Source organism: Watersipora subatra, chromosome 4 (assembly GCF_963576615.1).
Source record: "Watersipora subatra chromosome 4, tzWatSuba1.1, whole genome shotgun sequence".
In the NCBI taxonomy this organism is placed as follows: Eukaryota; Metazoa; Bryozoa; class Gymnolaemata; order Cheilostomatida; family Watersiporidae; genus Watersipora; species Watersipora subatra.
The window spans coordinates 6,006,466-6,023,105 of NC_088711.1; the positions used below are offsets into that span (position 1 = coordinate 6,006,466).

A 16,640-nucleotide genomic window follows, 5' to 3' on the forward strand; every position below is an offset into this window, starting at 1 on the left:
GCCATTGAAAACTACAGCAATGCTAGATTAATATATTAAGGTGGAAAGTATGGGATCTAGACAAAACCAGGCTATGATCACCAGTTTGGAAAGCTCATGACTTGTTCTCTGAACGCTCAAATCGGATCATCTCTAGAATATCAATTTGAAAAATCATGACCCTAATGATTCTATATCGATTCATTAAAATGTTGAAAAATTCAGTGACCGAGCTGCACATTTTTTATAATCAATCTGCATTTGTATATACTATCAGAACACATTTGTATATACTATCAGAACACATTTGTATATACTATCAGAACACATTTGTATATACTATCAGAACGCTTTTGTGTATACTATCAGAACACATTTGTATATACTATCAGAACACATTTGTATATACTATCAGAACACTTTTGTATATACTATCAGAACGCATTTGTATATACTATCAGAACGCATTTGTATATACTATCAGAACACATTTGCATATACTATCAGAACACATTTGCATATACTATCAGAACACATTTGTATATACTATCAGAACACATTTGTATATACTATCAGAACACATTTGTATATACTATCAGAACACATTTGCATATACTATCAGAACACATTTGTATATACTATCAGAACACATTTGTATATACTATCAGAACGCTTTTGTGTATAATATCAGAACACATTTGTATATACTATCAGAACACATTTGTATATACTATCAGAACACTTTTGTATATACTATCAGAACGCATTTGTATATACTATCAGAACACATTTGCATATACTATCAGAACGCATTTGTATATACTATCAGAACACATTTGCATATACTATCAGAACACATTTGTATATACTATCAGAACGCTTTTGTGTATACTATCAGAACACATTTGTATATACTATCAGAACACATTTGTATATACTATCAGAACACTTTTGTATATACTATCAGAACGCATTTGTATATACTATCAGAACACATTTGCATATACTATCAGAACGCATTTGTATATACTATCAGAACACATTTGCATATACTATCAGAACACATTTGTATATACTATCAGAACGCTTTTGTGTATACTATCAGAACACATTTGTATATACTATCAGAACACATTTGTATATACTATCAGAACACTTTTGTATATACTATCAGAACGCATTTGTATATACTATCAGAACGCATTTGTATATACTATCAGAACACATTTGCATATACTATCAGAACACATTTGCATATACTATCAGAACACATTTGTATATACTATCAGAACACATTTGTATATACTATCAGAACACATTTGTATATACTATCAGAACACATTTGCATATACTATCAGAACACATTTGTATATACTATCAGAACACATTTGTATATACTATCAGAACGCTTTTGTGTATAATATCAGAACACATTTGTATATACTATCAGAACACATTTGTATATACTATCAGAACACTTTTGTATATACTATCAGAACGCATTTGTATATACTATCAGAACACATTTGCATATACTATCAGAACGCATTTGTATATACTATCAGAACACATTTGCATATACTATCAGAACACATTTATATATACTATCAGAACACATTTGTATATACTATCAGAACACATTTGTATATACTATCAGAACGCATTTGTATATACTATCTGAACACACTTGTATATACTATCAGAACACCTCTATCAAGAGTGTATGATTCCTCTACACATCCGCTCACAGATTTTTATGTTTGAACAAAAAGAATTTTCTTGTTAGTTCAAATTTAAAAAAAAGGAGGCAACTCCTGGTTTTGACTTAATAGTGTTTGATATCTGATAACTCCTCATTTCACTTCTTAAGTCTCACACTATTTCAGTCACAAAAAATATATAAAATATATTTTTGATATAGTTGTATGTGCCCTAGTTTGCGGCTGTAGCCTGCCACACAAAAGGTGAAGGACAAAGTCCCAACAAAGACTATTGGTCACATGTCCATCAGATCTTAAAGGTTGACTTGCAGCAAAATTCACATTACAGTTATTTGATATTAAAAGATTCACCATGTCTTACTCTGTTGTGTTGTAGGTGCAAAATATGTGGGAATGTGATTACAAGCTCTTAAAAGCTCAAAAATGAACAGTTAATCGCAGCCACACGAGACCGCTGTAGTTTGGATTCTCTTTCCAAAACGGCTCAAATGTGACGTAGCTGTGTTATATGGTTTCTGTTTACTCTTTCATGCAACCTTATTCGTCGAAATATTTTACAAATATACTTCACGCATTCAATAAAACCATGTCTATTGTTCTTACGCGTCTGTTTTATCGTCATTTTAATGCTGTCACTTTTAGCAGTGATATCTTATAACTTACCGTAAAAATTTGTTTAATTTTTTAGCCTTAGCTTGAAGGAGTACATATCATTGTCTGATAATCATGACGAGCCTGTTGGTCATTTGTGATAATCGAAAAGTACTGCAGAAATTATTTGCGAAGTATTGGGTCACATAATCAGACTACGACTTGCCGATTAGGCCAAACCGAAACAAAACTGGAAAGTAGCGAGCATCTATATTTGATACGGGGTCTTCGATAAAACCCGAATTGTTTGTCATAAACTAGTGCTACGATAAGTTTAATATAGAGCTTTTAATTGTCCTTTCAATTCACGGGAGAACATCACGTGACAAGACGATAACCAAATTTCATGACTACGTCAGAGAAATAAAGAGATTCCAATCTATGGCGGCGTTTCGTTTTTGAGCTTTTAAGAGCTTGTAATCACATTTCCACATATGTGGCACCTACAACACAACAGAGTAAGACATGGTGAATCTTTTGATACCAAATAACTGTAATGTGAATTTTGTTGCAAGTCAACCTTTAATTAACATGTTTCTGTGTCGCGTCAGTAGTGTGCCGCATTGCTGGGCCTTGGTAATGGGAAACAAAGAGATTGCTAGATATTATTTCCTCTGCTGGTCCTTATAGGGTTCGCCTTATTTAACACGCAATAGCTTGGTACTGGCACATGCTCAATGTAGAACATCCCTTCCTTGTGCGCATGAAGTCTTTTAAGATTTGCCTCCTCTTGTATAGGTAGTGATAGATGATTACCTACCTATGGGCAGAGATGGCCAGCTTCTCTGCTCTTTCTCCAGCAACAGAAGTGAGCTGTGGGTTTCCATCCTCGAAAAAGCCTATATGAAAGTCATGGGAGGCTACGACTTCCCAGGTTCCAACTCGGTAGTGTAGCCATCATCTGGTTGTGTCATCATATTGGGGGCTTTAATATGATCGGGTTGTTGCCAACTTACATGGGGTACTTTTGACTGACATAAGTACTCTTGACTGGCAGTGCCTGTCTATTTGATTTTTTATTTGAAGTTATGTTGAAACCATCTGCTGAACTGTTTTATTGCTTCTTTTGTCGCAAAAGTGATAGAATGATATGTATGTAAATATTTGAATTCTCAAAAGGTAGAGCGAGCGTTGCGTTTATTCCTATAGAATATCGATCTGCATGCACTCACCGGGTGGATACCAGAAAGAATCGCTCTCAAGAGCTCTTCTAAACCTTTTGACAAAGACAAAGAGTTCAGGAAAATTCTAGATAAATTCCATAAAGGTCATTGTGTTGTTACCGTGGCAACTGGACCCATGTCGGAAGCTGACGCAACCAGAGCAGGACTCGTGGAAAGCCATGCTTATGCCATGCTAGATGTTAGGGATGTAAAGGTTAGTAATTTAAAAACATTAGGGATGTGACAGTAGCTGAAAGATATTAGGTATGTGACGATTTGTAGCTTAGAGATATTAGGGATGTGACGGTTTGTAGCTTATAAATATTAAGGATGTGACGGTTAGTTACTTGAAGATATTAGGGATGGGGCGGTAGCAAAATGATATTAGGGATGTGACGGTTAGTAGCTTGAAGATATTAGGGATGCGAAGGTTTGTAGCTTAGAGATATTAGGGGTGCGACAGTTTGTAGCTTAGAGATATTAGGGGTGCGATGGTTAGTTAATTGAAAATATTAGGGATGTGATGGTTTGTAGCTTAAAGATATTAGAGATGTGACAGTTAGAGGCTTGAAGATATAAGGAATGTGAAAGCTAGTAGCTTTACTAGGAGTTCTTTGAAGATTCGTTGAGTGTATTGGGATATTTCATATAATAAAATTCCTATCATTTCCTAAATAATAAAGACCTATCAAATGGTTCAGTATGAAAGTTCTCAGTTTCATTGATGTTATGTCTGATTCCTTATCCTGAACCTAAAAGTTTTAAATGTTATCCAACTAGGCTTTCATTTCTATTATCATCTTATCATTCTCCTATAGAATATCTTGGTTCGCTTCGATTGTTTCTTTTGTCTATTAGGGAAGAAAACTGCTGATGCTGAAGAACCCATGGAGCCACTTGCGGTGGAAGGGAAAATTCTCTGACCAGGATACTCAGAGTTGGACTCCTGAACTGAGACGGGCCCTCAACTATGACCCAGGCAGTGCCCAGCAGATAGATAACGGTGTCTTCTGGATTGACTACGACTCATTCTGCCATTTTTATGAGTGCATCTATATCAACTGGAATCCTGAGCTTTTTAAAAACACCACATGCCTCCATCAGTGAGTATATTCGTTAGCTTATGAACACCACATGCCTCCATCAGTGAGTATATTCATTAGCTTGTGAACACCACATGCCTCCATCAGTGAGTATATTCATTAGCTTGTGAACACCACATGCCTCCATCAGTGAGTGTATTCATTAACTTGTGAACACCGCATGCCTCCATCAGTTAGTATATTCATTAGCTTGTGAACACCACATGCCTCTATCAGTGAGTATATTCATCAGCTTATGAACACCGCATGCCCTCAATCTTGGTGTATAAGTTCTTTAAAAACGCAGAAGCATTGTTCAGTCTGATGATTATTCTTCCGTTGTATCCTTATATCAGGCGGGAACAAGTGCAACTGGTTATGAATGAGGTTGAACTCACTGTATCTTGTCATATCATCTTGTTTTAGTTCTCACTGTCAGCCAATATGTTGCCTTTATTTAAGCTACTTTCATCTCTTCTAGTTTATTTGTTAAATAATTAGCACCTTTAGCATAAGTTTCCTTGATCTTAATCCATCTGTACATACAAATTTACCTTGTTTTTAGTTTGGTTTAGTAAGACATCTGCAAGTCAGCAGAGTGGCTGATTCTTCAATTTTAGGCTATGAAAATGTAAACTAAGCGCTATCATAGAATAATCGGCATTGTAGTACATGGACCTCTAAGGAAGGGCCAGTGAAGGACATGTACAACATATCTGACAACCCGCAGTACAGGCTTGAACTGAAGAACCCAGGCTCAAGTCCAGCCGCTGTGTGGATACTGCTGACTAGACATATCACTGATAAGGTAAAATTTTCGCTGACACTAATTGAAAGCGAGACACCAGTTATTTTATCACCCCTAGATGTTTGATAGCAATCACTGTCATATTGTATCGTACATTTGGGTTGGTTTATGCTGTGGGGCCTATGCTTTTAGTATGGTGTTTAATTATTGGTTTTTTGTTAGGATGACTTTGCCAACAACAAGGAATTTATAACACTGTTCGTCTACAAAGGAGGCGCCAGGGTGTATTATCCTTGTAAGTATGGATCTTAGTCTATCACCATTCACCATATCCTCTTTACCCAAAATGCCTGTATATCTCGTAAAGTTCTGATTGGTACAATGTCTTCTCATAAAGCTCAACAGACTGGAGACTAAAAACGCTCTTAATTAACAGATAAAGACTGGTGATGTGTTGTTTCATTTTGAAAATAGCTCTGCCAGAAGATAACTAAATCAATATATCTTATATATACAGTGTACATAGAGGAAATGCGAATAGCTCTATTACTGGGAAGATACCATGTGTATTAGCAAATGCGCGTCTACAATGATTATATATACTAGTGCGCTGGCAGTTTCGTGCACCGTTAAAGATAACCATGTGTAATAACTATACGCATAATCATTCCATGGTGCATCATGATGATTAAGTGGTGCAGCTGGTGGCGTGCTTTGCTGGAAATCGGGATATTTTGGTTCGATTCCTGTGCAGTGCACTTTTTTTTATATAACGCTCTTAGTTTGCTTTCAGACAGTAAAGACTAGAGGAATGCCCTGCACTGCCCGAGTAATAAAAAAGTCTTTGGATAAAAAAAAAATTTTATTTAACACATAAAACATTTACCAATTTAACTTTTAAACTTCATATCATGAGAAACTGTGTTTTTTGTGCAGTTCAAATTGATTAAGAGAAGAATAAAACAACTAACTTTTAAATTTCAACCCACGAAAGAAGTGCTTTGTTGAAAAAATTAGGAAGAAAAGTAAAACTGTGAAAGTGTTAAAATGTAAATATGAAATCATTAGCAGGTAATGGCTAAATACAGTCTTTTTTGCTACGATTACAATGAATAGTTATTTGGTTGTTTGGAACGATTATATGATTTTAGTTCATTTCAGTGTTGGCATTACAAGGTAAAAATATCGTATAGAGTGGTATAGAAGCCCATAGTAATTATCTAATGCAATCACCTCCTGGTACAAGTTTTCAAAATCATCATCATTAAAAAATTGTAACAAAACAATATGTTAACCTTAGTAACTATAGTTACCTCCGATGACTTAAGTGCATTTAGTGGTTATGATCTGCCAGAGAATGTAACATTACAATGTACTACGCGCAGAGTTTTTACCTTCGAGACAGTTGTGTAACAATTACGCTGAATCTGACTTAAATGTCTCAGTCTACCATGCTGAAAGTCGCAGTTTTGATTTCCCTACAACACAATCTTTTTCCCAACAGTTAGCCGTGGCAGACGGATGGATATGGCTTTTATTATAGTAAAGATTGATGGTAAAAAACAAACAAGTATACTCAGCTATACGAGTGCGAGTAATACGAGCGCGAGTCATACGGGCGCGAGTCATACGAGCGCGAGTCATACGAGCGCGAGTCATACGAGCGCGAGTCATACGAGCGCGAGTCATACGAGCGCGAGTCATACGAGCGCGAGTCATACGAGCGCGGGTCATACGAGCGCGGGTCATACGAGCGCGGGTCATACGAGCGCGGGTCATACGAGCGCGGGTCATACGAGCGCGGGTCATACGAGCGCGGGTCATACGAGCGCGAGTCATACACATGATTTGTACATTAAAAAGTTATGTTGAGAGAACCTCTTACAAAAAGCTATCTGTATGATAGCTAGCATGTATGCATGCATTGAGCTTTCCACTAGTACTTTCTGACTTTGGCCAGTTGTGGTGCAAGTTTATGTCTCCTAAACTAAATATCAAGGCACTATTTGTGTTACTAGCTTGTCTGCTCAGCTCTAGTCAGATATGTTTGTGTTGCATTTTCAATTTTTTTTATTTCAGCCAAACCTGACCCATACAAAGATGGTATAAAGATAAACTCACCGCACTATCTGTGTCAGATGGTGGAGACGGGGAGTCAGGTGTTCACTTTAGTGATCTCACAGTATGAGAAACGCAACACCATCCACTACACTCTCAGAGTGTACGCCCAGTGCGATTTCTCGCTCACACCGATTGTTGACCCATACAAGCACACGCAGGAGGTAGCTATATATTAGCTCATATGCTGAAGTAAAGACTCTGTTCCAAACGTATTTCTTAGCTCTTGGCTTTGGAACCATCTCCTTGTTGAGCTAGTATCAGAGGCTAGATTGTATTTGTCTTTACAATTCATATATAAACTAGAAAAAAGACATCTGTAGTGGAAACCAGAGAGGACTGGTGGATTATGATTATATATTAAGCCTGTGTACCCGAGACGTTTTAGTGCGTGTGGTGACAGCATTGACTTATGGATTTCTCACTGTTATACATTTAAGGCTGCTTACCTTTCTGTTTCTCTCCTTAGCTGGTATAAGTATTTGAGACTTGGGTCACAATACACAGGAGATAGAAAGGTTGTCAGTCGAATCTACAAGTACAATTCAAATGCAATATTATCTTTTCATTTAGGAGATTTGAAGGTGAACGTTTTCTCTAGCAATGCTCTAGCCCTAGACAGTAATGTCAGATATAAATAGTCTAATATCCTTGCAGATTACAGGAGAATGGAAAGGGAAGACAGCGGGTGGTTGTGGGAACTATCCTCAGACTCACATGTTTAATCCTATATACCAGGTTTCCTTGGATAGCGCATCAACTTGCCATCTCCTTGTAGAGCTCCGTGCGCCTAGGTGTGTATCGCTAGGTATTCTGCTACATGGTATTAAAACACTCCCTTTCCCTTTTTTCTGCGCATAGATAAATGTGGCTATATATTAAATTTATGTTTTAAAGCGGTCTATGCAATTTATAAGTAACTTTGGTGAGTTGTTTTCTCTTTATGCATTGTAATAATTGGTAAATCATATGCCATTGGAAGGTAACTTTGCGCAGTGGTATGTTGTTGATGGATATTCAGAAAGTTAACAGGACTCTTAACAGAAGTGCCACTATTGAATACTTTATGCATAGTGGATACATGTTATTCTCCTAACTAGACAACGTAGAGGTGTTGTGTGACTGTCAAGTGTCTCTTTTTGATGAAACTAGATATTTGTTTAATAACTGTCAATCCCAAGCAAGTGCCTGACTCTCATGCCTTAATCCCAAACTTAGAGAGTTCAGGAGTTTGCAACTTGCTGAGATTTTCAAAAAACTCTCCTTGATATCACTGTAGGGAATATAGCGCTGGAATTGAAGCCAAACCCGTTAACATCAGCAAACCCAGTGCTCTAGGAAATCAACAAGAACTTTCTTCAGGCAATTACAGGTACAAAAACAAAGTTTTATGCTATAAGTTATTCTGGAACAAGCATATGTAGGGTAACAGAACACATCAGGGGCTTTATAAGGTAGTATATTGCCCAACCAAAGCCTTCACCTTCATCTGGTTTGAAGTTTTAGCTGAATCCAGCGGCTATCCTTGTTAACCGTACTGAAGCAGATCAGATCTTATTATCACACTGTTTTTTATTTATGGTTGTGTAAGTGTATGATTATAGATTATCGGTTGCATATTGATTTTACTAATAATTGCAGAGTGACCTACTCCCATCTACTATCCATCGTTTTTTTTGGACGTCATCAAGCCGCTTGCACATGCGCTCGTTTACGAAAAAGCCGCCATATTTGTAGAAAACGATCGTTATTTTTTTATTTAATAGTACTTTTTGGTGTTGTTTTGATACTATAATAAAAATTGCAAACAAAAGCATCGTTTTCAAAAATTTATTGCAAAGGTTTCATGTTTTTAACGATAAAATTGTCTATAAAGATGGCCGACAACGATAAAATGACGTCACGAAAAAATGAAGGATAGGTAGATAAAATCAAAGAAATTATGTTCTCCTCTGCCTCTTGTAAATAAAAAAAACTTGCTAACATCTTTCTGTACCACCCCTAGTTGGGCATTTCCTTCCTGTAATGCTTGCCTGAGTCCTGGTGGCTGACTCTTCGTACCTCCCCGTTATAGGTCAGGGTACTCTATACTACGCTTGGATTCTATCTCTGGAGGTGTATACAATATCATTCCGTCTACTTTCTCTCCCGGCCAAGAGGCTAACTTTATTCTTACCTTCAGCAGCAGCTGCCCGCTCAAAGTTTCCCGGCTCCAGTAGCTGACAACTCTTCCAAGCTTAGCTTGCGCTCCACATCTTTATCGCTTCAAGGTGGTAAAGTCACCCTCAATATATTCATTATTGGCAGCTTCGTCCAGTTTTCGATGTCCACAAGCTTTTTTATCCACAAAGATGTACTCAACTGCATTACATATATGATTGACACACATTTACAAAAAGGTCTACTATCGCTGTCAGGTTGGCCATTACCTGTGTATCATTTTACATAACATTAAAAGATTGGTTTATATATTTGAATATATAGCTTGTATATAAATAATAGTTTATAATTATTTGAAATTTCATCACAGTTGCATATAAAAAGAAATCTACAAGTCTGGAACAAATGGTATGAAATTATGACAGAAATTGGTAGCACCAAATGACGTGTAAGATTATTTAGTTGTCCTCTATAGCCGCAAAAGAACACCTGCGGTCAAAAAGGCTAAGATTATGTGTTTACTAGGGTGTATGGATCTCAGGCTAGAGCTGGATAAACTGTGTGATGAGTGCGCAACTGCATCAGTTGGGACCTCCATGTTGCACAACCTTGTCGAACAGCAAGATATGCATACCTGCAAAATATAGTAAACGCTAGCAAACATTTAGAGAAGCAGTTTTCAGTTTAGCTGGTAAACTTGGAGACACATGAGAGACAGTTTTGGTAGCAACCTACAAGATTTAAAGAGCGCGGGCTTGTTTAGAGTAGCAATTGTATATTTACTAAAGGGAGGGTAGTTACTAAGGAACTGGCAGTTTCACAACTTTTATCCTAATAGTACCCTGGCTGTAAGACATCATTAATTGTGCTGATAAAACAGAGTATAAGTACACACACAATTATTTGATAACACTCGCAGGTAGTTGATTGGTGCAAATATTAGTGTGTTTAGCTACCAAGCCGAACGTCATGAGTTCAAACTCCATACAAAGCAATCTTTTTTCTTAACCTCTAACCATTATTTGGTCGGACATGTTCCTTATTATACGTAGTAAAGATTAAAATAAATATTTGGTGCATTAGGTGATTTTGCGTTTGCTAATTTACACCAGTTACTATGAGTTTATGAAATTCTAGCAGTGGGTTTGTCATTGTACGATATATTATAAAAAGGAATAGTCATAGATAAAGCATCTATCATTTGTCTAGTAAAAACCGAAGTGTGGAGACTACCACGGCTCTGTGAAGAAGAGTATACAGAGACTACAGCTCTGAGTCATAGTCCTACACATTATTATTATTATAAAACCATAGATAATCTGGTAGAGAGCCAATAGATGTATTCTATTACACCCCCCTCTCCATTACACCCCTTCCCTCCCCATTACACCCCTTCCTTCCACAGTCAATATGAATTTAACCAGCTACTATTACTGCTCCAACTGTAAAACATGGCTATAGTATTAGATATCAAACAGGTATTTGACAAGCAATACCAAGGCTGTGCAGCAACAATACCAAGGCTGTGCAGCAGCAATACCAAGGCTGTGCAGCACATCCCTCATGTCTCTCATCTAACAACTATATTTTATTAGCAGTGTTTTGGTGCAACTCATTGATGAGTCAGCATTTTCTTGAAGTGTTCGATGATGTTCTGGAAGATTCAGTAGAGCATTTACTGCATTAGACAGTCTTCTGGTCTAGTGTCCTTTACCAGATTGAACCGTTTGCAGTTAGCAGAGTTTTGATTGCAATCTCATGCCAAAAGTTTGTTAACTTCAAACGTAAAATATTTGGTAAAATCCCTCCTCTTCGAGCGCAATGTTTCTACATACTTTTTTTTTATAAACAAAAAAATTGTATAACTGGACCTTGAAGTATAATGTTACATTTCTAATGTTAAACTTCAGATTATTTTAGCAAGAAATCAAACTGCAGGAAATAGACGGTGCCAACAGTCAAAGGCAAGCATATCCTTGAACACAACAGAGAGTTACGAGGTATGAGTTGCTTCCACCTACCTTATTTATACCATCGTCTGAAGTTGTGCAGCCGACATGGTTCGCTGTGCAAAGGGATGCACTTATACAGGCTTTCATTACAGATAAACTTGTTTTCGTTTCTGAGTTAAACATATGTGTCGTCTGACATGCGGTCATATCTGGAATATTGAAGAGAATTTCTCTTTAATGAGGCATAACAATAGAGATGTTAATCCCTGACGTAATGAGTAATAGATTGGATTCTCAGCAATCATAGAGGAAGCCCGTAGGTAAGAGCTCAGCCGCATTATCCTCATTAAAAACTCATTTTTTCTGGATTTCTGTTGCTTGCGTCATGTTCATAATAGAGCCTGTTCACATTAGACAGACAATTTAAATATGTTTCTATAAATATAATAAGCATAGAGCCCTGTCGGTAAACCACTTATTTCACAGACACAAACTTTTACCAATTTTGTTTATTATAGACTATAGCTTATAATGACTAGAACAGTAAAACATCTATGTTACTACCGCTTGGGGCAGAGACCCTCAATCTTCTCAAAACTTACTTGTTGGACAGGCGAGGTTAGGAGCCCATCGATTGCAGGATTCATTATCAATATGGCGTGGGCACGTCCAACAGAGTAAGGCTAAAAATAGAATAACATTAATGTCTATCAGTAAATTATAATAAAAATATTGCATTTTGCCTTTCAATATTCCTTCAGTTTTCTACAACTGGATACAACTTCTACAAATTTTAGATGCTTTTTTAAAAGAATAGTTTGGGCGAGTGAGGCTCATGGCAGCATGACATGCTGTCTGTCCTCTTACAGACTTGTGGTAAAGCACTGGGTACAGATAACTAAACTCATAGCTCGCATGATGAGACAACTCAGAGGCGCTATCAATTGAGACCAGTTCAAAAATATCTATAACAATGAAATTCTCCACCACGCAAACCTGCCATTTATATCTGGCAATTCGATTGAAAAAATCCGTGTCATTAGGCGGCATGCAAAGAGCCGACGAAGACTAATTTTTCAGATGTCTGTTGTACATCCAGGTCTAGAAATTCTGAACTGAAAGATAAGATTAACTTAAACTGCCATAAAACGGTTCCAGTCGTATTGAGTGGTTGTAAGAAAGATGTGTAGCTACTATTGACACACAGCAATTACCAAGAAGTTAATTTAGGTAGAGCATCATATCAATAGAGAGACTGACAAGGAGAAGATAAATCACTGGGTAAACACAAATTCTCAAGCAGTAAGCAGTAATTGCCACAACTGTTTGACTTGTCCTTTATGAGTGTACTGTCCACTTTAAGCTTTATTACCTCTATTGCTGTTATATCATATTCTCTGTTTGCTCTTCATCTATATGTATGCGAGTCGATGCAAAGACAAACAGTAAACAGGCTGATAATAGACCTCTATCATATTAGTATCTTATTAAACCTGGCTGTGATGGATTTCAATTTCATGTAACTTGTCATTCCCACAGTGCCGACATAAACTCTGGGTTCCGCCTCGAATATTTGAGAAAACCTGTTTAGATATTCTTAAAAATCTTTTGCGCTGACATAGCGACAATGCTGTCAAAAACTTTGTGTTATGCTCTAAAGATTTGAGAAGTTCTGTCTAGACATTTCCAAAAGTCTTCTGCGCTGACATAGCTTCTGCTTTAAATGAATAAACTGTCTCATTCTCATCTCATCAGCAATTTCATGATAATTCCTTAGATGAAACAAGTTAAATTATATTTTATGCATTGAATTATACGCTATGAAAAGCCAATTACGTAACAATATTTCACAACGTCTATTGAAATGTTTTCCCTCTCAAGTCACACTATATTTAGCCCTTTGTAGTCATTGCTTAATGCCCATCATCTGTTGTAGATAATTACATATTCTTGAATACAAATGGATCACCAAGGAGTCATCATGAGTATCCTGGAGATAATGAGATAAAATTTTATCGTAATTGATATTCTTCCTCCATCGTCTGTCATCAAGCTCTAAGCTATCTCACTCACTGGTATAATTCTAAGATGGAGCAAATATTAATGGACATGAAATTCTTACCCGCTTTCTCAGTGTCGGCAGCGGATTGTGGGAGAAGGCAGCAACTGACAATGCCAAGCTTGATGAAGAATGAGACTGACATCTCTTGAATTGATCTGATACCCTACAGCTTCATAGCTGCTTATATATCTTCCCTGCTGCTAGTTCACTTCCCTGCTGCCTTTTCACTTCCCTGCTTATATATGAGAGATAATCTTAGCTACAGATTTGTACTTGTTGACTGCATCTCCCACCTCTGTACTAATTGATCCAATAAGCACGCACAAGAATTACAAACACATGGACAAGTAATCCGCACATGTTTTCGGCCATGTAGATCGAGTCAACCCTGATCTGTGTTACAGTCGGTCACTCCACAGATCGTATATTAACTGTAACCCTTTAGGAACTGAAAAATGGCAAACACACCCGATGTACGAGTATAACGGAGAGTGTGCCAGGTGTTGACATCATTGAGTGTAGTGTAGGCCGTGTATGGGGAGCAGTGTACTTGGATGACTGAGATTTGTATGACATGATAATAAACAAAGATGGTATAGTGCACCTCGACATAAGATCGATTACTTATGCACTCGATGCCTGCATTTTAGTCATATTGATCAATATATTCTAATCTTAAGAAACTATATTCATGGAAAATCAGCAACAAAAGAGGGAGCTTCCAACAATTCAATGCGAGATGCTAACTTGTTTTTTTGTTTTTATCAGTTCACATATCTATGCATGTTGTCGTTGTATTTCCAGCTTGGCTTTTTTACATCCATTGAGCACCTGGAGCACCTTCCCCCTTCCTCTGTCATCAGACAGCTGTACTCATATACTACTGATGTAGTAGCTATCCAAGCTCCAGGAAATTAAATGGTCTTGCTCTCACAGTGTATGTTATCTGGTGCAAATTTTGATTTGCAGACCATTAGGTTTTTACCTTTAAAAGGTTTAAGGTAAGCTCGACGAGTAAGAGTGGAGTGCGTCAGCAGTCAGCATTCATTTAGCGATATAAACTGTCCTGCTGCCTTTCTACATGCGGTAGCTCAGTGTACGAGCATCTTACAAGTTACTAGTGCAGCAGCGAGGCTAATCACCGTGCTGTTCTTACTGTGAGCTCACTCTCGGTGCCACTCTTATCACATCATCATTCGCTTCTTTTTTTGAAGATGTTTTTAAATTTTAGGTATGACATACTATAACCTCTTTAAAACTGGATGAGTCTGAAGAAAATTATATAAAAAACAGCTTCACTGTTGAATCCGATATCACCGTCGAATGCAGTGTAAAAATCGAATGATAAAATACTCACCAACAATGTAGGAGAAAGCGGAGAGAAGAGAGCAGAGACTGGCGTTACAACTGGAACTCAAATACTAGAGACGTGAGCACAGCTCTAGTGCATCAGGCAATATGACCAGTCGCGTACAAGACTTGAGGATTATCAATACGGCTCATTGTCAAAACAGTGAATATGATTCTCGGTTGTCGGCTCGGCTAGTCTGCTTTGCTTTACTCACAATAGTTGAAAGCCTTCTCCTATTACATACTGCAGGCATGACTAAATAAGCCGACACAAGGGTTTTGTTGACTTACAAACATAAACCTTTCCCAGGCATGAAAAGCTTATCTCAGTTATGAATTGCAACTAGACGAGCATTTCTAACTATTGTAGGTTACACTTTGAATCTAGTTATATACACATGTGGACATGTGTAGACACATGCGTACTTGCATCTCAGCCTATCTCATCAACATATAGCCTATAGCTTGCTGGTGTCAAATATTGCAGCCTAAATAACAAATAACATTAATTTTCAAGTAATAATTTATCTATTTCAACCCGCAAACCTAAAGTGATAACTAATAACAAGGACACATTTGGTTAGTTATCTTTGTAAAGGGACACACATCAACGATATAACGAGACGCACGATATAATATAAAGATTCCCGTATGTTCGAGTTGCATTGAGCAATGAGTGGCATCTCCCGAAGCTAAAAATGTTGAAGATCATGTGAATGTTTAACATTACAGATAAAGGCACATCAATGATTAGAGTTATTAGAACAAGCGGGTGCAAGTTTTTGAATATGCAGAGATGACAGAGTTATCAACAAACATGCAGAATCAATTGAGCTTAAACTTCAAAAGTTTATTTTAAAATCATCTGTCCATTTCTAAATTAGTACACTTATACTATACTGCCTAGCGCACAATATATAAAAAATCAGTCATATTGATGTCCAAGTATTTTACATATGAAATATGCTTACTTGTCAATACTATGTGCACTTCTCAAAGCTGTACCACTAGCATCTTAAGCTTGATAAGAGAGGTCGGTTCAAGCTCAACAAAACATTTAGTAAATAAAATCTTGATTAAGCCTTTTGCGAGTTGCGCGCAAAGATTCACATCTAGTCTGTACTTTAGCACCCAACAAATTTGCGTTTGTGTCATGAGTGACAAAGCGATGACATCTGATTCTAAATAAGATGTCATCAGGATCGTTAAAACTTCCTTGGGTGTTCCAAAAACTGATCAGAAGCTTCTCTTGCCTGGACGCAAACAGTTTCTGATCAGGCGCAGGGACTACCAGCAGTGTAAGCATTTTTTTCAAAAGCTATCTTAAATGTTGTTCCAGCTCCATTCTGGTTCATTTGTTCACTGTTGAAAGTTCATACATCCTTAAGACGTGTACTTACCCATTTTGCTGGCTTCTGTCAAGGTTGGCTCCCTTAGCCAATAATCTTTACAAAGATCTAGCCTACATGGCAGTGGCAGTGTCATGAAACGGGTTGTATTGGTTTGTGTAAAGCCAATAGCAGAGTTGTACACATCTACCTGAACTATTTAAAATGCTGTTTATTATGTATAGTATGTAGCATATAATAACATGCTCTTTATATGTATAGTATGTAAAAGGTAATAACATTCTATTTATAGGCCTATATCTATA

General features: G+C 37.2%; 2 protein-coding genes across 4 annotated transcripts in view; one reads left to right on the forward strand and one right to left on the reverse strand.

The window, feature by feature from the left end:
* The window catches only part of LOC137395191 (calpain-7-like), a 25,975-nt gene extending 16,007 nt beyond the window's left edge, over positions 1 to 9,968 (forward strand). Inside the window, exons 12-20 of one of the 2 annotated variants that reach the window (XM_068082027.1) lie at positions 3,090 to 3,236; positions 3,501 to 3,728; positions 4,373 to 4,617; positions 5,266 to 5,404; positions 5,567 to 5,639; positions 7,424 to 7,626; positions 8,120 to 8,256; positions 8,742 to 8,834; positions 9,537 to 9,758. In XM_068082027.1, the coding sequence (XP_067938128.1) occupies positions 3,090 to 3,236; positions 3,501 to 3,728; positions 4,373 to 4,617; positions 5,266 to 5,404; positions 5,567 to 5,639; positions 7,424 to 7,626; positions 8,120 to 8,256; positions 8,742 to 8,834; positions 9,537 to 9,681 (1,410 nt within the window). In that variant the 3' untranslated portion in view covers positions 9,682 to 9,758. Of the gene's footprint in view, positions 1 to 3,089; positions 3,237 to 3,500; positions 3,729 to 4,372; positions 4,618 to 5,265; positions 5,405 to 5,566; positions 5,640 to 7,423; positions 7,627 to 8,119; positions 8,257 to 8,741; positions 8,835 to 9,536 lie in introns of both variants that reach the window. The other variant, XM_068082028.1, reaches the window with a different exon arrangement.
* LOC137395192 (ly6/PLAUR domain-containing protein 6B-like) lies at positions 9,914 to 15,086 on the reverse strand. 2 transcript variants are annotated; one of them, XM_068082030.1, is made up of 5 exons: positions 14,994 to 15,086; positions 13,697 to 13,871; positions 12,177 to 12,257; positions 11,644 to 11,783; positions 9,914 to 10,256 (listed from the first exon to the last, which is right to left on the reverse strand). In XM_068082030.1, the coding sequence occupies exons 2-5, from the start codon at positions 13,776 to 13,778 to the stop codon at positions 10,092 to 10,094; spliced, it is 468 nt and encodes a 155-aa protein (XP_067938131.1). In that variant the 5' UTR covers positions 13,779 to 13,871; positions 14,994 to 15,086; the 3' UTR covers positions 9,914 to 10,091. The 2 variants fall into 2 exon arrangements, with proteins under 2 accessions (XP_067938131.1, XP_067938130.1); XM_068082029.1 differs by having other exon boundaries at positions 13,697 to 13,868; positions 14,994 to 15,082.
* Positions 15,087 to 16,640: the final 1,554 nt, after the last annotated feature.